This window comes from Uloborus diversus, chromosome 9 (assembly GCF_026930045.1).
Source record: "Uloborus diversus isolate 005 chromosome 9, Udiv.v.3.1, whole genome shotgun sequence".
In the NCBI taxonomy this organism is placed as follows: domain Eukaryota; kingdom Metazoa; phylum Arthropoda; class Arachnida; order Araneae; family Uloboridae; genus Uloborus; species Uloborus diversus.
Window position 1 is genome coordinate 81,025,050 of NC_072739.1, and position 22,279 is coordinate 81,047,328.

The following is a 22,279-nucleotide window of genomic DNA, read 5'->3' on the forward strand; positions in this document are numbered from 1 at the left end:
TCCTCTTTGTTCTCATGTTCACGAGCTCCAAACCATTACGAGATCACTTTGAAGAAAGAGAAATACATAAATTAATCATTTCATCTCAATAGCTCAATATTAAATACATTGCAACATGTTATTGACATCAAATCACATTTATGACATTTAAGATCGAGCGAAACCATTTTGCAAGTCATTAGGCAGTTTTTGAAAAAATATTCGTTGAAATAACAAATGAAACTTGCAACATTACTAATTTCAAGAGTTAATTTGTGTTTTTATGAAACATAAATTCAAATTAATCATTTAAACGTACCTCACAATCACCTAAATCCTCAGGCCCCCTCGTGTATCTACCGTTTGTTCGCGCGCCAAACCATTGCGTCGCCAAATGTCAAGGTTGCCGTAAATTTCCCTGTAAAAATCGCCAGGATTTAGCTGTAATTAATGTCCGCCTTCGAAGTCCATGTGATTTCTTTTTCATTTTTTCTATGGAAAACAAGGTATAACTTTGATATACCCCCCCAAAAATTACCCGCCAAATCTGGCACTCCCTACGGACTTTTTAGGGTTGCTGTTTCTTATTTTGGTGTTGCCAATTTAGGTTTTTTCAGCTTTTAGGTTTTTGCTGATTGCTAAATTTAGTATTTTCTTGTATTTTGTACCATTTTTGAATTTTTTTTTAAAAAGTTTTGTGGCAACAATTTTTGGATTTCATTAATTTTTTTGCTTGGCGAGAAAAAAAGTCGCCAAATTTCCGATTTGGGGGGGTATATCAAAGTAGTTCCGAAAACAAAAACTGTCGGTATTTTTTACATGCCCTTGCTTCTTGTATGAATTTTTCAACACACGTGTTATTTCCTTCTTCTCTTGATAATTAGTTGAAATGGGTGCGAAACAGAAGAAAGCCCCGCTAAAATCATCGGATGACAAGTGCTCGAATCCAACTCGAAATAAAAGAGTTAGAAATGCAAGCGATACCTTTGCACCAAATAAAAAGAATCGGCCTGTCGTTGCAAAATCAAACACTAAAGAAAACAAAAACGAGATGGAGAGAAAGAATGCAACAAGTATTTCGACTATATCATCGTGGAAAAATTCAGTTGTACATTTCGGGACTTCTGCAACTATTGGATCAAACGATTATCTTCGCAATCTTGAAGTATGTTGTTAATTTTTGAATTCGTCAAGAGCAAACCAACTTTTTTAATACCAATTATTTTGAACGACTACATGTTAAATTATAGTTGTACCGGAGATGAGCCGGAACCGACAGCAACCGTGCTCATGGTATTCAATATATCGTCAATCTTCATACAAATACAAAGTAAACGACTCTTTTCCCTTAAGAAAAAAAAATTGTGTCAAAAAGAAAATCATTGCCATGAATATATTAATGCATTTTTAATTTTGAAATCTTGAATTAACTTTCAAGCTGTCATATTACAAGAAAGTCGTCAGCTCTGTAAACCAAGGTAGTAACATCGAAATAGAAAGCATCTGATAACAAAATTGGTGTGTGCGTTACTGTTTTTTTGCCCTTGAAATGCCTCACTTTTGCTGCACGCAAACTATCTCATGTTTTAAAGGGAATTTAATTTCTTAAAATTTGTTGCAGAAAGATTTATTTTCCCCTCGAGATTTGAGCTCCCAAACAAAATATCCTCCTGTGTTTTCGCCTTCCGTACATCAATGTTTAAATCTTCCTTCATAAATACTGCCCTAAAAGTAGGGTCCTATAATTTTGCTTTAAAATGTTCAATTTATCAACAATTTTGGTCAAATTCAGCTACAAATTCTGATTGTTACTGAATTTGCTTTGTTTATTGATTTTGTGTTAAGAATAATTTTATTTTGAAAAATAATTAATGTTATTGCTTGCTTTTAAAAGAATTTATCAGTTATTTAAACTATTTACTATATTTAATTAGTTACTAGTTTTTTTATTTATATTTTTTTAAATACCAGTCTGTACAAATAGTAATTTATTCTATGTAATAATTTTCTTCCTTTTAAACATGAAATATTAGTATAAATGTTTATTTTAAATTATATATATATTTATTATTATTTTTTTCTTTCTGTACTTTTAGCTGATAGTTTATACAGGTAAATTAAAGAAGAGTTCAGGAAATAAGGAGATAAAAAAGACTTGGGGGAGCTGGGGGACTCCTTGGATTAAATATCTGGTAGAGAAAGCAAAATCCACTTATTTACTTGAAGTAAAAGTTAGAATCCAACTTATAAGTCATTGTACGAAAATTGAAAGATTAAGATATAAAATTATTTCTAAAATCCAAAGATAAGTCAAACTTTACATTTTGTCTAGCTTAGCTACAAAAGAACAAAAATTAATTAGTTAAAAAGAAGGTATTAGAGCAGCAGTTCCCAACCCATGGGCCGCGGCCCACAAGTGGGCCTCGAACAGCGTGTTACTGGGCCGTGGACACTGGTCGAGAATTTGAACCAAGATAAATCTTGGGGTATTAATTACCATTTTTTAGCGAAAATTTACTTGTTAGATATACCGTCACAACTCTCGCTGGCTCATCGCCAGTAAGAAACTTTAGGATTCAGATTTTTCACATTTCTTATGAACTTTCCCTTATAATTGAAGATGAAATCTAATGAATCAGAAAATTCCCACAATTTGCAAGTTAAAAATGCTCCTCCTTCACTGAACTGGCATAACTAACTAGTGAATTGAGGAACTTGAGGGGCTTTTCGACAACCTACCTATTTGAATGAGACTTTTCACTGCAGTTTAAAAAAAATATTGAAATGCATTGAATGTTGCGAATTATTTGAGACTAAAACTATTCAGTTTCAGTCCAGATATTAACTCCCTCGGAGAGGAAAAACAACGCCAAAAATCCCATGGAGCTTTAACTTTGATGAATTGTTCTTGATTTTCCTTACAGCTATGCCAGCTAAGTGAATGCAATAGAATTATTTTCTTTCTTAAAAATTATTTTGAAAATTGTTCTTGTACAAAATATTTATATCTGTGGTGCAACATAAGGGGAGAAAGAGATTAATATCACCAGAACTCTTGTTTTTTTCAGTCCTAGTACGGTATTATTTACACTTAAGACCAGTTACGAACAGGAACCCCCACCCCCACCCCCTCAGAAAATAAATTTTGGCTGTGAAAGTAATGTATTCGTTTGTGGGCCTCAATCGAGTTTTCTACAAAACTAGTGGGCCGCACAATCAAAAAGGTTGGGAACCGCTGTATTAGAGACGTACCGAGTACTCAATAACTACTTGGTACTTGGCCAATTTGCCGAGTACTCGGTACTCGGCCAAATTTTGATCAAGTACTCGGCCAATACCGAGTAGTTGTAAAAAATTGAATATTGTTCAAAGCAGATTTTACATTTAATAAAAAAGTGCACGCATATAATATACTGCAATCATTTACAATTCAAATTTACAAGTAAAATTCAAATTTTGAGAATAATGAAGTTTGTTATGCTTCAATGGAGTAAATCTTATATTTTAATGCCCTAAAGTTGATGAAACTTATTTGTTAAAAATGAGGCAAAAAAGGTAAGTACAAAAAGTATGAAAAGTTTATACAGTTAAACCGCCTCCCTGAAAAACCGCCACCCTCTTAGTTCGCCAAGAAAGACTGAAAAAAAAACCATTCCGTATTGGAATGTAGTACAAATTCCCTCATTAAACCGCCACTCACTGTCCGCCAACCGCCATTGATTTTCCACGGAAACTATATACTCAGCATGTTAAAATAGCTGTTTAAACTGCCATATTGAAAGCAGGACTAGAGAAGATAAACTATACAATGGATACTTTTCAATGCCCTCTATTCAAAGAATGTCAGGCAGTTCAAAGTAGGAGATAAACCATTTACTAGAGCGTGACTACGTACACAGAAATCATGCATATGCCATCACTTGCACCTGCCACTTCTTTTGCCCACAATGTGTTGCCCTTAACAAATTTCCCTAGATTAGTCACCATTTAATTGTCCAGCAGTCCAGCTTTCTTTCGCTCTCTGTCAACATTCAGCTCCACCTCTACTTTCTGGCCGTTTACCCATTAATCCGTCCCCTGCGAAGCTCAGTTCCCCAAGGAGCATTGTTTTCAACGTCTCCAAGAGTTCTTAACCTGAGCTTATCAGCTCTTCCACGTTTCTACTCTTCATTTTGACATTTCGCCTTTACTCAGCTATTCTCCACCCCTTCTTGGATCTGGTTTGGGGCTTGGGGGAGGGAGGGGGTGAGGCTAAACCTTCGACATTTTATGCAGGTTTTGAAACGAATGTTGTTTTAGGTATCAGCGTTCTATAACGTCCCGTTCTCTCATTTCGCAGAGTAAAAATGTCGAAAACTATCTTAATGTGCACGAAAAAATTCTAATTTGTGAGTTTATGGAAAAAAATCAAGCCAATTGCCAATCTATTGCCAATCATTTCTCCGATATTCTGGAAAAAAAAAGTTAGCCGAAGAACCGTTGGAGATATTCTGCAAGAGAAACAAAAGTGGTTAGGATTAGAGAAATCACTACATACAGTCAAGAAGATAAAAACTGGGAAGCACGAAAATTTGGAAAATGCTCTACTTATGTGGATAACCCAAGCGAACGAAAATCATGGTGCGTCTGTGACTGATGAAGTTATAAAGAAAAAAGCAAAAATTTTTGCCAAAGAACTGAACGTTGAAAACCTTTCGTACTGTAACGGTTGGCTCGACCGATTTAAAAAAAGGAATGGCCTGTGTTTGCACACTCCTCACGGTGAGACTGCTACAGTTGATGTCACAAAACTTAATGCTGGGAAAACAAAGCTAGCTGAAATTATTGCAGAGTACAACTTAAAAGATGTTTGCAATATGGACGAATCTGGATCTGGATTGTTCTTTGCAATGATGCCCTCCAAAACGATTTCAAATAATGCCGAAAAAGGTGTGAAGAAAACCAGGATAACAACTGTGCACTGCACAAATGCTGTTGGAAGCCACAAACGACTTTTAGAAGTCGTCGGTAAAGCGAAAAAACGGAACAAATCTGATATACCCCCCTCTTGGCGACTTTTTCCTGTTGGCGCCAAAAAAGCGTCGCCAAGAAAACTATGTATGACGTCATATGTCATACATCGTTCTTAGCGATGCTTTTTTAGCGCCAACAGGAAAAATTCAAATTATGTCATTAATTATTTAATGAAATTAATGCATTAATTTTTTTCCGTTGTTTCTCCGGGATACGAGCCCTCGGTCTCATAGTACTTTCGTAATGAGACCCCTGCCTCGGTCTCATTACGAAAGTACTATGAGACCTCGGGCTCGCCAGGACCTCGCTGCCGCTCGGTCCGTTATCCCTCCGACTTTTAATATACATCACAGTCGGATATAAGTCACAGATTTTATGTGAAATTAACACCATTTTTGTGCTACAAAAATGCCAACCAGACCAAAATACAAACTACCAGAAACACACTAAAAACACAATAATTCAAAATATGGTCACTTACCTTTTTTACTTTTCTTTTACTTCCTCACGTGAGGCAGTGCACATATGTTCCGCTCTTAGGGAAATTATCCCATTTTTTATTATCATTACTTTACAAAAATATTTAAATTATGTTTGTTTTGACAAAAAAAATTCCAAAAAAAACAACCTTATTTTACTTGTATTTTGTACTCCACCCAATTAATTTCGCTAATTATTTCCAAAAACTTTACAAACGTATCCTCATTTTTGTATTCACAATTTTTTTTTGTATAAATAATAAGCTAAATAAAATTTAAAATCCCCTAATCTATTATATGTTGGTAGAGTACTTTTAATGTGTCTCCATGTGGATTCAATTGTGTTAGTGTGACATTTAGTTTCTGGATCTACAAAATTAAGTTTATGGTTGACTGTTAAATGCTCATACACCTCCTCCCCCAATGTATCATATGCCCTCCAACAATCGGAGTGCACCGTCGTGCCTGGTAGTATCCACTGCTTAATTGCCAAAAATAGAGTTTCCCTACCCCTATCCCCAACAGCAACCAAAAAAGTTTTCCCCGAACCCCGTTCAACCCTCCCAAAAACCCATTGTCCCTCAACTGCATGTCCCCGATTATATTTTCTTTTCCCAAATTTAGATTCATCAACTTCAATAACTTTCCCAACCCCCCCTATTTGTTCGGATTTTAATTCAATGTAATTTAATATTTCTTCATTAATATAATTTCGCCAATCGGCTAAAGTTTGTGATGAAAAAAAATATTGACTTTCAATATCAGCAGTTTTGGTCCCAATTAAAATCTCATATGTTATCAAAAAAATCTCCTCTATTTTCAACTTGCTAGAACTAAACCATGACCCACTCCTGATCGTTGCTTCTTTTCCACAAACAACACCCCCAATAACCTTTCTACAAAAAAAAATTAACCCATCTGAACATTTTTTTAGTTTTTTTAATTTTCATAACAGAATTACATCTAGAACATAACATTTCATTCTTAAGTAAACCAATTTCCCTTAAAAATTCTAAAAAAACCTCTTTATTTTCAATTAGTTTAAATATAAAAAATCTATTTAGGACTCCGGTACGTCCAAACGTTGGACGACTTGACGAAAAAGAAAAAGAAGATTCATTCAAAAATTTCAATTGATACATTTGGACAACATCACAAACCGAACTCATAATTAAAATAGAAAATTCAACTAAATTAACATTAAAAAACAACAAGAAAAAGAATACTCTAAAATAAAGTTTGAATTGAAACTTTATTTTAGAGTATTCAACTTAAAATCTCCCTAAGAGCGGAACATATGAGCACCTACCTCCTACCACACAGACACGTGCAAAAAGACAGACTTCGAGAAACTACTTTCCAGCGTTCAAGTTGCAAAACCAGGGTTGCCAAGTTATCGCCTTATTGGCGATTTTCGTATCGAGCGAAAAATTAAAATCTCGCCAAGAGGGGGGCATATCAGAGGAGAGCCGAAAAAACCTCATTGCTTCAAAAATTTTCGTCCGGAACTCTATGTGAAGTATCGTTTCAATAAAAAGGCGTGGATCAATGAAGTTGAATTTACGGACTGGGTGAATGTGTTTAACAACGCAATGAAAATGCAAAAAAAAAACGTGCTGCTAATTCTCGACAATGCACCATGCCACAAATTTAAAAAACTGTCTAATGTGAGAATAGAACTTTTGCCACCGAACACCACAGGAATTCTGCAACCAATGGATGCTGGCATCATCAAATCGTTTAAGGCTCATTACAGACGGTTTTTGGTAAAGAAAACCGTGTAGGATATAAATGAAAATCGTAAATGTGATGTTACGTTGAAAGTTACGTTGCAATTTACTTTGCAAAAAAAGCCTGGGACTGTGTAAGTAAAGACACAATCAAAAACTGTTGGAAACATACCGAATTGATAAGAGCCAATGCAAATGTTGACCAACAGATTTTTCAAGACCCTGCAATCACAGCTTTTAATGAAACATTTCAAGAAGCGAATGAGGTGCTTCGCCTTGAAATGAACGCAGATGAATTTTTAAACATTGACCATGACGAGCCAATATTTGAAGTGTTGACAGATGAAGAAATAGTTAATTTTTTTAAAGCTCCTGAAGTATCAGACCACAGCGAATCGGATTGTGACAAAGAGGAATCAGAACCAAAAATTACCGGGAAAGAAGAGCTCAGGATTACGTCAAAAAACTTAGTTTTTTCATTTTGTTCGAAGTAGAGTCTGACAGAGAAATGATTAACAATGTACTCCGTCTTGAAAAAAATGTGGATGAGTTATGTACCCGACAAAAAAAAACAAAGCACTTTAGATAGTTATTTTTTTAAACATAAAACTGGTTCATGCCGGTAAGTTTATCTTTTAAATATTTGTGTTTGTTTTATTTATTGTCTTAGTATCCATTTTCTATTATGATTCAAAGATCAATTGGGAAGGAAAATACATATTTTTAACTATATTTTCTTAAAACCATGCATTTATGAAGGATAGGGAACACCTCGTTAAACCGCCACCCTCGAATTTCGCCAACTTTTGGCCCGTCACTAAGGTTGGCGGTTTAACGAGGTTCGACTGTATTATTAAATGGATTTTTGCCACTTCCAAAATTATTTATAAGAGGAATAAAAATACCTTTTCTTAAAAAATAAAACAACGTTAAAAGCAAAAATGTGCTGGAACACTGTGGACATGTGTTTTGACATTACAAGGGATGCTTTTTTCAATGCACAAAATGTGAACTTATGGATTTAAAGACATTCGACAAATATCTGTTTTTTTTTTTTTTTTACATTCATTAGCTCACGTTTTATGCTTTGAAAAAGATGTTCCTTGTAATACAGAAACACGTGTCTGCAGTGCTCTTGCACATTTGTGCTTTTAAAATTGTTTCATTCGCTTAAAAAAATTATTTAAGTTTGCCGGACTAGAAGTATAGATTGTTATGATTTGTTTTAATTCAAACTTGATTAATCCTACCTTTTATGTATTTGTTTATTTTTACTTTAAAAAATAACTTATTTGTAAAATTATTGACGTAAACAAAAATCTTTGAAATAATGCATAATTGAATTTCAGCTGGAATTTTGTTTTAAAAACTATTATTTAGACATGGAGGTCTATACTACTATTCCAATGAGTTCATAATTCGTTACGAGTGTGTTGGTGGTATTTCTTAAAACATAATTGGAACTCGGTACTCGGCCAAAGTGCTACTTGGTACGTCTCTAGAAGGTATCATCAAAAATAACAAAAAATCATATCTAGTACAAAATTTTTAAAAATTTTGTAAAAAAAAGATTTAAAAAAAAAAGAACATTATTTGCTACATTGATTTGAAAAAAAATATATTTTAAAATATTAAATGATAGACTGACTGGAAAAAAAAACTTCCTTCAAAAAATACAGAAAAGCATTGGCAACAACCTTATTTATGGGCATCGTGGCTGGGTGGAGAGGGGGGTCTGAGGATTCCAGACCCGCTCAATACTTGAGGGTCGGACCCCACAAAAGTTGGAATTAGCAAAGATAAAATCCATTATTTTGGGGTAACTTATTACTGTTTTAATTCCAAAACAAACTATACTGCACAGTTACATAACATTATTTATTATGTGAAATGCAGTTGTGAAATGTTAAATTATTACATAATTAAAACAAAATAAACTTCGCTTGTACAGAAGGAATGCAACTGTCTACAGTAAAAATTTAGAAGCAAAGAATTGTTGCTGAAGTGCTGCTAATTATAATCAGAAGTCTAAACTACCTTACAAGCAGGTCCGTCATTTCAATTTGCTTGGAGGGGGTGGGGCGCAAAGGACATATACTCAGTGGAAATTAGATTAAAAAAAAAAAAGAATCATGCCTACGTACATGTGAATACATTATTTTCTTCAAACTAGGGGGACCTAAATGACAAGTCTGCTCGCAAGACAAGGCTTAGCCATAAAGACATGGCAATGGTGAAGGAAATCTTGTGCAGCTACTGAGGGTTTGCAGTGAAGGAAGGAACATAATCCGTAAAGCAGGGGCCTTAAAGAGATATGAAATGTACTAAACTGGAATTCAAGATGAGAGTGTACAAATGCTAAGGTTATATCTTATTGAGAAGATCGATAGAAATCATTATATTTTCTCCGTATTTTGTGATAAAAGGACAGAAATTTCAGGGTTATACATTACGTTCAGGTTATTATACTCTTAAGATCCCCTATAACTTTTTTGGGTTTGTACAAAACTCCTGCAACAGCAGAAGAAGACCACTCTTATAACTGATATGTTGCCTCCTCTCCCTTTTTTTAGAAGTTGACTCTCCAATTTCCTTTCAGTGTTTAAGAAAAAAAAACAAAGAAAAACCTTCGCAGTCTTAAAAATGAACAAGTAGATGATAAATTAGCAATTACAATAAAAGTGGGGAAAAAAGTATGTTTTCTTTTTCTTTTTTTAAAATTGTAATCTTAAATATTATTTAGGAACACCAAGATTCTGTATTATTAAATTACCTTACCTGGACAATGAAATATGTTTTAAATAGAGAAAAAGCTGAAATACGCCGAGAGCGATTTAAAACATTGTAATGAATAATCACACCAGAAGTTCTAAGCGCTTGAATGTAAAAAGAAAAAAGTAAAGCAATAACTTATTAAGAGATTCAGGAGACGTAATATTTAAAATAAAGTGAAAAAATAGACCTAAATGTCAAAAGTGTTTTTACTGAAGGGGCAAACGTATTTGAAACAAGCTATCCGGCTGGAAATGAAAATTTCTGCATAGAAAACCAAAGCAGGCAATTGGCTTTGGAAAAGAAAAAGACTCTCCTCAAGCCTTATCCATTCATTTGACTTCATCAGAGGTAGACTGAAATTTTGTTTTTGAAAATGTTGTTTTGAAAGCAAGGGTCCAAATCCCATTTCTTTCCCTAATGTTAGCGATGATAGCCTTCAATTACGCTTTTGAAATTTCAATGTCAAAAAACTTCCAAGAGAGGACCCCCCACCGTGATCCCGAAGAAAAACCCTCTCCCCACTATCAAAGATCTTAACTTTTGTTTTCAGGACTGCAACTTTGAAAATATTCCAGATATCGCCTGAATCTTCCTTCCCACTACTAGCACCAAAGAGAGTTTAAAACTTTGTGTTGAGACCTCCACTTTTGAAAAAGTTTTGGGGAAGAAGCCTTTAAACTTCTTTTCCCAACACCATGTAAAGTCCTCTAAATTCAACTTTTCTGGAGCTTCAATTTCAAAAAATTGTTTGTTCCCGAACATAGTCTACAATAGTGTTTTTAAAACTTCAATTTTGAAAAAATTCTGGAAAAGGCCCCCAAATCTCTCTTTTCCCAAAAATCATCTAAAACTGAGTTTATAGAAAAATAATTTCGAAAAATTTAAGGGGGAAATAACTCTAAACTCCCCATTTCTGGGTTAATATTATGCTTTAGTGGGATAACTAAGTTCGAAATACAGTAGACCCTCGTTTTACGCCGGTTTAAGATTTGAAGTCTTTAGTTTATTTTACTCCAATGAGTTTCGGTTTTACGTGGATGTGACAATGCAAATACATAACATTTTCCTCTCTTTCAAAATCTAAACTCCTAAAGATTGTAGATTACACTTAATAAACTGCATTTTGGCGTGCTAATAACCGAACTTGAACCCCTGGAAACATTTTATGCGACTGGTTCCAGAGCTCTTTCCAGAAGTAAAATTAGTAAACTCACACAGTTCAAAACTCACTGGAAGAAGAGCTTTCAGGAGTGACAAAGGAGACCAAAACCGACAAAGACACTTTGGTGACACACAACCAAAAACGTTTACATTGAAAATTTTGAGCTATTCCTAGACAATATAAATGATTTTTCTGATTTGATAGTGAAGGAAGATTCTATCATGGAAATGACGCAAGTGATCATGGATGTGTTAATACTCTGCAAAAAATTACTGAAAATTTTTAATGACTGCCAAAAGACTATCATAGCCAGCTCTTCTTTATAAAAGAGCACGAAATTAGTTAGTTTTTTTTCTGCATGTTGTGCATAAAAATCGATATAAGTAGACATTAAATTTATTATACAATTAGGCATCACTAGAATGAAGTTTTTTTTTTCTACGGAACCTAATCCCTATTTTAACACTACTATTAGGTCTCAATTTACGCGTTTTTGATTTACGCGACATTTCCGTGGAACGTAACCCCCGCGTAAAACGGGGGTCTACTGTACACAGAAAACAATTAAATAATCTTGTCTTACAGTGCTTCATTAAAGTATCTGAGAAAAAAATCGCAGTAGGAAAATAAGCAGTTATTTTTGTCACATGTGCTGGCAAGAAAAAGTTTATTTTGTGGAATTTAGTTTCTTTTTTAAGTGCGAATATGCTTATAAAAATGCTTCAAGATGATGTATTAAATGATAATGTTAATCCATTTTTACTTATGTTTATATGTATAAGTATGTTTATATATACATATGTACTTATTTTTTGAAGCAACTTGAAATGGCAATTTTAAAATTGTTCTCCCCCTCCCTCCCCCAATAAATTTCATCTGACGACGCCAATCCATACATATAGCATGACTTGTGACAAGGGCGAGAGGTCTTATGTCTTCAAAAAAAAAAAAAAAGTGACATTTTGGAACACCCCCTTGGAATCAAAGATTTTAATGAAGGGCAAAGAAGCTTGAGTGAAGTCAGAAAATCTATCCATGAGTCTTGATAAATATTAATTATAATTCACATATATAATTTTTACATGTACTTAATATATATTTATAATTTATTGCCCATGTAGGCAAATATTACGTACCTAAAACATGAAACCTAATAGATTGTAACACTCACATCAGATGAGAATGCACAATTTTTTTCGATAAATCTTTAAAAACTGAAAATTTTGATTTGATTTTTTTCCTGAAATTCACCTTTAATGGATTTTCCCTTTGTATTGTCCTAAAATGGCCCCTTTTAATTGACTTTTGGGATTAAATTTGTGTCTTGCTTTTGAAAATGTTTGGTATAAAAAAATGCTCTTTTGCTGTTTTTAAAAGCTCTTTTTAAATGACACATTAATTGAATATATTTTAATTTCTCATCAGCCTGTGAAAAATGCTCTTGTGAACCACTTTGAAGGACTCAAGGTTTTCAAAGTCCTCAACCTTTTTGAAAGAAGAGTGACATCTATAGAATGTCATCCTAAATACACTAATTATGTTGCTGCCGGCTCTAAAGGAGGTGAATTGATTCTATTTGATTTAAATAGCCCCCGTACTGTTAGTTGTCCTGGGGTAAGTATATTTTGATCCTATATGCCTAAAAAGTCTTTTCTCTGTATTTTCTTTCCCATTTCTAATATACACTTAATTATTAGATTTTTAATTTTCAGTTTTTTGTACTTTTCTTTCTGCTATCAAGTAGCTTATATTTCAAAAAAAAAAAAGAAAAAAAAACAGTTTCCTTTAAATTTAATATTCATGGCATTTAAAAGCATCATAGTAATATACAGTAGAATATCTTTATATGGCCAACCTATATAATGCAGTTCTCTGTAAACCGTACAACTTCAATTTTCCTTTACAAAAGCTCTTGACAATCCGCAGGTCAAACAAGGATGAGAAACGCTGATCTATAATAATGCCAAAACCTTATTGCAAAACAGCTCTGGACAAAAGCATTATAATGGTCTTCTACTGTTTATTGCTGGCGAATCATCTGTATGCCTCTAGTAGAATCTCCTGTTTTTTCCCCGTTCAAAGGTTGGCAAGCATTAATTATAACTATAACAAAAACATAGAAACTAATGTTCTCATCAAATCCCCCCCCCCCTCCCATCCCCATGAACCACCCACTATAAGTAAATATTTAGTTCTTGATAGAATCTTTTTATTTTGGGACATTAATAAGATCATAAATATTGACATCAAGCACAAATCCAAGGAGAGTGGACCATGAACTCCCTTTAAGCAACCAAAAATATCATGCAACTGTGTTTTGAGGACTATTTCAAAAAAATTCTCCCCATACCCTTCACTTATGCCCCTGAATATATCTTATGACTACGCTTGCCAGACGTCCCGGTTTTCAAACAAAATCCCAGTGTCCCGGCCAATTTTCTTTACATTCCGGAAAAAGATAGACTTGATTACAAATGACCAAAACTAATCGATTGTGACGGATTATTTAGGATAATCACTTTTTCATTTGTAACATTGCCTTCTAATAATACCAGATTAGCTTGTGAGATTTTAACAACAAGATTAAAACCAAAAAAGACTGCCTTAAAATGTCCTATAAAACAAAAAGTATATCTAAATAATGTTTAATGTTTTACTCCACATTCAAAGTATTTTTCTAACTGAAATAAATTGCAAATATTTACATCTCAAAAACAAACTGCCCTATTAAAAAACTTCAAAAATCAGTCAGGGGCATGCACCTAGTACCCCTTTGAGTACTAGCGACACTAGGAGGGGGCATTTCGGTGTTTCGGTTGAACATTTCAGAAATCTGGCAAGCCTACTTATGACCCTTCTTCTGATAATTACCCTCTCCAAAATTTGATGCTGGATCCTCTTTTCATTGTCATGGACACTTTTAGCTTTAGTCTTTGTTTCTTTCAGCTGTTTTACAGCCATATTTTAAAAATACTTTCTGGAAATTCTCCTGAAAATTGGTTACTGAACAAATCTTTTGACATATTATTTAGTGATAATATTTCCTTGAGCTTACTTTGTTAAAAACTTTTAAAGGTCGGTCCAGGGGGATCAATTGTAGGATTGAAGTTTTGCAGGGATGTTCCGTCTACTGTATACACAGCTTCTGTTCCTTCTATTGTATACACAGGGAATGTTAAAGAAGAAAATATGACTGATCAATCAAAGTCGAAAACCTTTCTTACATCTGCTACATTCGAGTAAGTATTAAATAACTTTTTTCTTTAAAATGTTCTTAAATAATATCAGTATATTACTGTAGTAAAAGTTCAGAGAACTTTACAGTTGAAACAAATTACTATATAGGTACCAATTACTATATACCAGAGATACCTTTGAAATTTACCTATGCAAATTTTAAGCTTCCAAGATTCAAATCATGAGGAGCTAGAATTTCTCTGAAAAAGTTTTCAACTTTGGGAAACCAATCGTCATGTTTAGGCTAAGGTTGCAGAAAGTTTTTATCACACTGGAAGTCTGAATGTGATTTCAGGGAGCTTAAATTACTTTTGGCTTTTCCTTCTAGCATTTTTATGAGATTGAGCTCAGTAGTTTGTGTAGTTCTCATGTAAAATCTTAACAAAGCATAGTGGGGAAATTTTTTCCTGGATTTTAGCCAAAAAAATTCAAAAGCTCATGCTTCTTAATTCTATTGTCAAAATACTTGTTTTTAATGTGTTATAGTTGCAAAGCTGAAATATCAATTTTGTACAAGATATTGTCATCTAAATTAGTCATCAAAAATCTTCACATGAAAAATGGCCTGTTTTCAATGCAAATGTGTTTTCAAAATTTTGTAGCAGTAAGAGTAGATGCACAACAGAAATGGTGTAATTATAACTGCTTGTATTTGGTAATTTATAAAATAATTTTGGATTTAGGGGCACATAGTCCTATAGTGGTCCTCAAAGAAAACATTTAAAAATATTGATGCACAAAATTATGTATATTGATATAGAAAGTATTGGTAGATAAAATTTGCAATTAAAAAAAATTATGTTTACTATTTGCAAAAGTGTGTGATGTTACTATGTCGATAGTGGAGAATAAAAGCTCAGTCTTATGATTTTCGTAAGAACAGTATCGCTCCTCATAATGTTGCCATTATAAAATTTGCTGTGAATTTTATGTATTTATTATAAAGTCATGTACAATTTTATACTGACAATTTATCAACTTATTTTAAACCAAAAGTGTCTTCTTTTTTTAAAAAAATAGGAATTGGTTTGCATCTTTAGATGTTTGTTATTCAAGAAAATTGATATTTACCGGAGACTGTCGAGGCAATGCTTATTTAATAACTACAGCTGGTCAGTGGGTAATTATTTATGAATATTTTGTTAATTCATTTCAGCCTTGTTTTCTTTCTAAGTTTTTTTAGTGATTCAGTACATACAATCTTTTTTTACATGTGATGGTTTCATTTGCATTTATGAATAGTTTTTATGTTCTATATAAGAAGCAAATTATTTACTCGTAAAAACTTCCACTAATGTGAAGTGTTTTGAACAAATTAATTGCAAAAAAAAAGTAGCAATGAATTTTTATGCATTGAAGTTTTAAGTATGCATGCATTTACTTTTACCGCCTAATTCACCGTTAACCTAACCATACGCCTTTAACCACGAGGTTTGTTAACTCGGCGTTGAGATTTTAACCACGAGGTGAAATATTCGGTATTCACCGGTCACGCACCGGCGAAAAAGGCCCCGGAGTTTCCCAACTTCGTGGTTTCTCAACTTTGCCAGCACACTACGCATCCTATTGGTCAATAATGATCACATGGTTTTCTACGTTTTTTGTTTACATTTTGAACTACCGTTCGCTGTTGCTGTTTCATTCCGTGCTGCGTTGCAAAGTAAAGCGAGACGAAGATAGCATTTGCTCTCTTTGATTTGAAAAAAATAATTGAACACAGTTCATTACCAAACAAAACAAATAATATAATTTAAAGTTTTTCTAAAAAGTCAAAAGCGTAAGTACAAACGCGGAGTTAAATTTGAGTAGCCAATTGTGTAAATTCAAGTGTAAACAAATGTATTACTTTTGCTATTATTTCTTTGAATCTACGCATACACAATTACGGATGTAATTTAAACTTATTATAAAGCTTCGGAGATAGATAATTTTAATCTGCTTATCTCTTTTCTTAAAGAAACTAAATTTTTAGTGACAAATCATTTTATTCCAATAAAAGACATGTTATATCTGATTAAAAATATTATTTTAAACCTCTTTCATACCAGGATATCTCTAGTAATAATAATTTCAGATAAAACAAGTTCAATATAGATACGTTATTATTATTTTTTATTATTTTTATTAATCAATTTAATAAGAAACAATAAAGGACATTTTCAATGGTTTTCTTTTTATGGTTTATAAATGTGCAACAAAAGACTTTTTTACTGCCTCATCAACATGAAGAAATGCATTTTTTCCATTAAATTCAGTTTTACTTACATTTTCTATGAATATTCAAAACTAATAATTGAAGTGTGCCCCGCTAGACATAATAACATCACAGACACGTTTCGGCATGGTATGTACTAGACTAGTCCGTATAGTTTTGCGTTCAATATATCTTAACCATAAGCCAATGGTGGCGGAAATTAGCTTCTCCATCCGTGCCTTCTCACTTGGCTGTATTTTGATACAGCCCATAAATTTCCTCTCTGATTCAAGTTCTGTGAATTCCCGAAACAGTCCAATACAACAAGTTTGTTTTTTGAGCACTAATTGTTAATATGCTTCAAAATGGCACTGTGCGCTGCCTCTTGGAAAAAGTCACTTCCTTTACACCATAGTTTAGACGATTGAAAGCATTTTTCAGGGCAGTATAACTTTGTAGCTGGTATTGTTCGTTATTCCTTCTCCGAGAAGAGGAGATGTAGTCTCTTAAACCCAGAAACATCTTTTTAGGAGAGGTGCCCACTTAGGAGGGGTTATAACGCAGACTGCGCCATTGAAATTTTTAGGGGCATTTCTCTTTTTAGTAGGGGGGCTATTGTTTTTCGGAAGGGGGATCTTTGTGATTTTTACGCGGGGTGAGCCCTTGCTCTTAGGGAGGGTGAGCACCCTGATTTTGGGCGGATACTTGGGCGCTTATTTGGTATAGTGCTGAAGAGGTTTTCCTTTGCTCCTTCTCACGTACTTGGATTTAAATCCCAGAATCACAAAATCTGTTTTGTCAGAAAAAAAAATTATTAGTCTATGTTTTGTATTTCAACACTCATTTTAACCTTTTTTTCTTTATAAGAGACGTGAGAAGCTGTTTCTTGTACGGTTAACATCCTCTCCGCCAGTGTTCTAACAGCCTGTATCGCATTGTTGAAGGTGCAATATTGACACCAGCTCCCACCGCGCCGTGGCCCTGGAAAGTTGTTCAAGGATTTATAACACTCATTCAATATAAAATTTTGTCTTCACGAGTCGAAGTTTAACCTTTTGGTTGCATTTTCTAGTGCAATTGACTCGAGCATTTCCTGTTGTCTGAAACTACTTTCATATCCTCTCGACACTTTTTGTACTCACTCCACAGATTTTACCTATTTCTTCTAACGTCATTTCAGTGTTTTCTAAGCGCAATCTATTTATCACTAACTTTCTAAGCTGATATCCATGAGGCTAAAAATTATCCCCACAACAAGCGAGATACCAACATCTCGGAATACCTACCTCTCGGGCGGAAGAATTTCAAGATCTGCTACTTACCAGATTTAGGACACCAATAGGAACACCTACTACTTTGATAATAACTGCAATTTGAACTGGGCTGATTTGGAGTACTTCTTCAAATAAACTTACACACGATAAAAAGAAAAAAATGATGTTTCTCAATTAAATGCCACAATACTGTAATTGCGTGTCTCACAATTTTTACAATGACTTTACTTTCAAACATAATCAAAATAAAATAGAAAATAATAAGATTTTTTAAGTTTTGGACAGGGCTGTGGAGTTGGAGGTTAAAAATTCCAAGAGTTGAAGTTGCGTTCTCCCTCAAAAGCCTGCAACTCTGGCAGTGCTAGTGGAGTCGAATTGATTTCGGAGAAAAGAAGTCAGAGTCTAATGCTCTTCTGTCATTTTCCCTCCAATTCCGCAGCTGTGGTTTTTGAAGCACTTGAATTAAGTTTTATACTAATTCACTACATTAATTTTTATAAAAGGAAACCATTATTTCTGTTTTCTTTTTTATACGGCATTGCACTGAATGTAAAACAAGAACGAAGCATGTTTTCAAGTGCAAATGAATTTAAAAAAAAAATATTTTACTTACTTTCCCTATTAAAAGTACAAAAATTTTTTTATGCTATACTGAAAGTTTACTTTCATGACAATATTTATAAATTAAAAAAAAACTTTTATTTAATTCACTATTTCAATGAATATATAAAGCATAAAGAGCAATAGTGTACAGTTTTAAAAATAATTTATTCTGAAATGTTGAAATCTGTTACACAATATCTTTCACATTTGAACACATTGAAACATCAATTAACAAGTAAAGATATATCTAATGTTTTGACAAACGATTGTCATCAATGACTTTTTATTCAGTTCATTGATAATTGAATTTTGTTTGATTTATTTTAATCACCTTAGTCAAACCATGATTTTAATTTAATTAAGCTGTTTTAAATCAATTCAAATGTTAAGCAACATAAGTTACATTAAAATAATGAAGAACCCATTAAACTTGGACACCTTATTGTTGAGTTAATGATATCAGAGCATAATTTATAGTTATAATTATAATTTTAACTGACAATGTTTTTTTTTTTTTTGTGCGTGTTTCGTGTATAAAATAACTAATAATATAAAACAAGTTACAGAGGCAAGTAAAATTTATTTCAGCTAATTGAGTACATAATCAGGATTTAATCTTTTAAAAACAAATACAAAGTAATACAATTGAAAACCAATTAAGATAAATTTTAACTTCCTTTTGACAAAGACACCAGCTATATGATTCCTGAGATAGATTGCAGCAAGTTATAAATTTCAGTATCCAGAGTCAATTCGGAATCAACTGGAAAACAAATTAAGTCAAAATGCTGATTAAAATAATTTTTTGAATTGAAAACAAAATGAATCTGTTGTACCACAACTCTAACACACACTGGCAACAATAGCAGCACATTTAAAATTCTACACTATACCCAAAACATTAATAGGTTGTGTAAACATTATTTGCTGCTTTTTGTATATATTTGAAATTAGAAAATCTTCCAAGAAACTTTGAAATTTTAAAGAACTGCCACTATCTGTAATATAGTTTTTTGCCCTCATGTACAAGAACATTAAATTTAAGTCGTTGCCACTTTTGCACAAAATACAATTCTGTTTAACGAAGGGGCTTTAGGCAGTGCCATACGGAGTAGCACTTAAGCCAAACAAGGAGTACTTTCAACCATTGCTATTCCGCTAAGTAGTATTTATCAATAGAGCTGAAAGAAAATTCACTGACATACACGAGAAGGATTTTGAACTTATTGAAATATCAGTTTGGGATTTCAAGCATATACTTGTAATAATTTGTAAAATAACAAATAAAAAGGTCAAAACCAACACCCGACAAAAGTGGATGTCTTTATTTTTTTCAATCCATAAGCTCATTTCTCTTGCATTGAAAAAGGCGTTTCTTGTAACGCCGAAACCTGTGACTGCAGCAATCTGCAGTTTGCTTTTTGATGATGCTATTTCATATTTTACTTCTTATACACAAAGGTATTTATTTAATGTATAGTAATTTATTTAATTAAATTCAATTTAAAATTAAATGCAAGTCATTTTAAGACCAAATTTTACATCAGTCAAAGTAGTTTACAGTGTTATGCTTGAATACTTACTGGTGAAAATAGAAGCGACTCCTGGCATGATTTTGTGAACAGGGCTGTCTGAAGAGGGGACAAGGGATGCAATTGCCCCAGGTGACAAGATAAGAGAGAGCCCCATTAATTGAACCTTTTGCCACGTAGTACTTGAAGGGTTTTTCCCCCCTCCAATATAATTCCTTTTTAAAAATAGTTTCCGAAATGCTATGATATAGATTTATTCAGGCCTGGATCTACAAATTTTGAACCCCCTGGCAACAAAATCTCTAGGGCCCCTCCACAGAAGCGAGCAGTGTGCATTTGCAACGTTAATAAGTCTGAGTGAGCTACGTTTTTTTTTCAATTTCGTGGGTCGTCAGAACCCTTAAGGACACACCCTCTCCCCCCCCCCCCTGTCGAGTCTGCGGGCACGCAGATCCGGGCCTTATTTAATATTTGTCTTTTATGTCACATATGATCTGATGAATTCAGAATACATGTTCAATTAAGCAATAATTAATTTTAGAAAATGTTCAGAGCTTTACTATTCTTTGTTTGAGGGGGGAGGGCAAAAGATGATTGCCATCTCTTCGGATGGCATTGATGTGGCAGGGGCCATACAGAGATTATAGCATAGCATACGCTGACATTCATACAATGTAGAAATTAAGGGCTTTTTCGAAATTACTTTACATTTAACTAGTGTGGAACCAAGCTGCACTCAGGGCGAGTACGTACTTGGTCAAATACAGAGTATCTTAAAAAAAATAATAATAACCATTGACATAAATGTGAAGCATGTTACACTTATTGGAACATTAAAATCAATTTTGCACACATAGTAGGGCTGGGCGATACATCGATACATCGCAAAACACCGGTGTCAAGCAATCATCGCCACGCCGGTGTTTATATTTGTTAGAAATAGAATTTCTACAAATATCTCTACACTTACTTTTGCCCAGGTAACTGAACTTCACGATGATCAACCGATGCCTGTTCGGACCAACGATCCGAGTGAATCGGAAGTGAGTGATCGGATCGGAAGGGTGACGTAACAGACTCCCGCCATTGGCTTAGCAGGGAGGCGTCTCTGCCACTTGGTGCATCCTCATTGGTTGCGTGGACGTGAGGGCATCGATGTGAATAATGATGAGGACAGACTATTTAATAGCGATCGGAGCTGAGATTCGCTCTCTCTTTTTTAAGACTTGTTCGGTGATGTCTGTCCTGTAAAAGGTAGCTAGGGTAGAGCTCGTATTGTTCGGCGGATTGCCGACTGTGCTTGGCTGATCGTAGTAATAGATTAGCGAGCCGTATTAGGATGAGCTTAACTTGCTAGTCATATTTAATTAATCTTTTTTACCTTTGGCTTCAGTTATGTTTATACAATTATATTTACATTTTTTCACTTGTTAATAAATTCTAGTTATTTTTTAAAGAAGTCTCTTCATCAGTTATTCACAGAAAGTAGATGAAATGTTAGTTCTTTCACTAACTCTGCAAGAAGTATTACAGTTAACAGGTGGTATCATTCATCAATGGTATCAAGATGGTTATGGGCGATTCCTGCCATAACTGACATTTCACGCGCAAATTTTTTTTTTCAAAACCTTGCTTTCTGTGAGAAATTGAGAGACTGTTGGTGAAGGAGGGGCCGAAGATTTTTGGAATTATATTTTTAGAGAATGGCGTGCTCTAGCATAATGATAGAGAAATTGAAGGATGACAACTACTCTTCTTGGTGCAGTGATATGAAGTTTGTTCTCATCGACCGGAATCTATGGAATATCGTCACTGGAAAAGAGACCAAGCCCGAAATTAGCACGGATAGAGGGGTTACCGCGAAAGACGTCGCAAATTTCGAAGCTAGGAGACAATCTGCTGTTGCCGTGATATATCTACACGTCGGAGATGAATTCAGGAAAATTATTGAGAATACCGAAGATCCCCACGAAGCGTGGAACCAATTGAGGGAAAACTACTTTCCAGACAACAGAAGTATCAAGATGAAGCTCTTTTCGGAGTTAACCTCATCTAGAATGGAAGAAAACGAGAAAATCAACGTATTCGCAGCCAGATTGAGGAGAATTTACGATCGTATGAAGGAGTTCAAGACCCCATTTTCGGAGGAATTTTTGTCATTCCAACTGCTCCGGTACCTCCCATCCTGTTTCGACGGAATTGTCCAGAGTATACTGCGGAGAAGTGATGAAGATTTCATTTTTTCAAAGATTGTGTCCGACCTGGTAGCTGAGGAAAATCGTCTATCTTTGAGAAATGATG

General features: G+C 34.0%; 1 protein-coding gene across 3 annotated transcripts in view; it reads left to right on the plus strand.

The window, feature by feature from the left end:
* The first annotated feature begins 782 nt into the window (after window positions 1-782).
* LOC129229392 (DNA damage-binding protein 2-like) overlaps window positions 783-22,279 on the plus strand; it is a 44,443-nt gene continuing 22,946 nt past the window's right edge. For 2 of the 3 annotated variants that reach the window (XM_054863687.1, XM_054863689.1), the window contains exons 1-4: window positions 783-1,144; window positions 12,564-12,752; window positions 14,214-14,377; window positions 15,396-15,495. In XM_054863687.1, the coding sequence (XP_054719662.1) occupies window positions 869-1,144; window positions 12,564-12,752; window positions 14,214-14,377; window positions 15,396-15,495 (729 nt within the window). In that variant the 5' untranslated portion in view covers window positions 783-868. Of the gene's footprint in view, window positions 1,145-7,611; window positions 7,824-12,563; window positions 12,753-14,213; window positions 14,378-15,395; window positions 15,496-22,279 lie in introns of those variants that run through there. The other variant, XM_054863690.1, reaches the window with a different exon arrangement.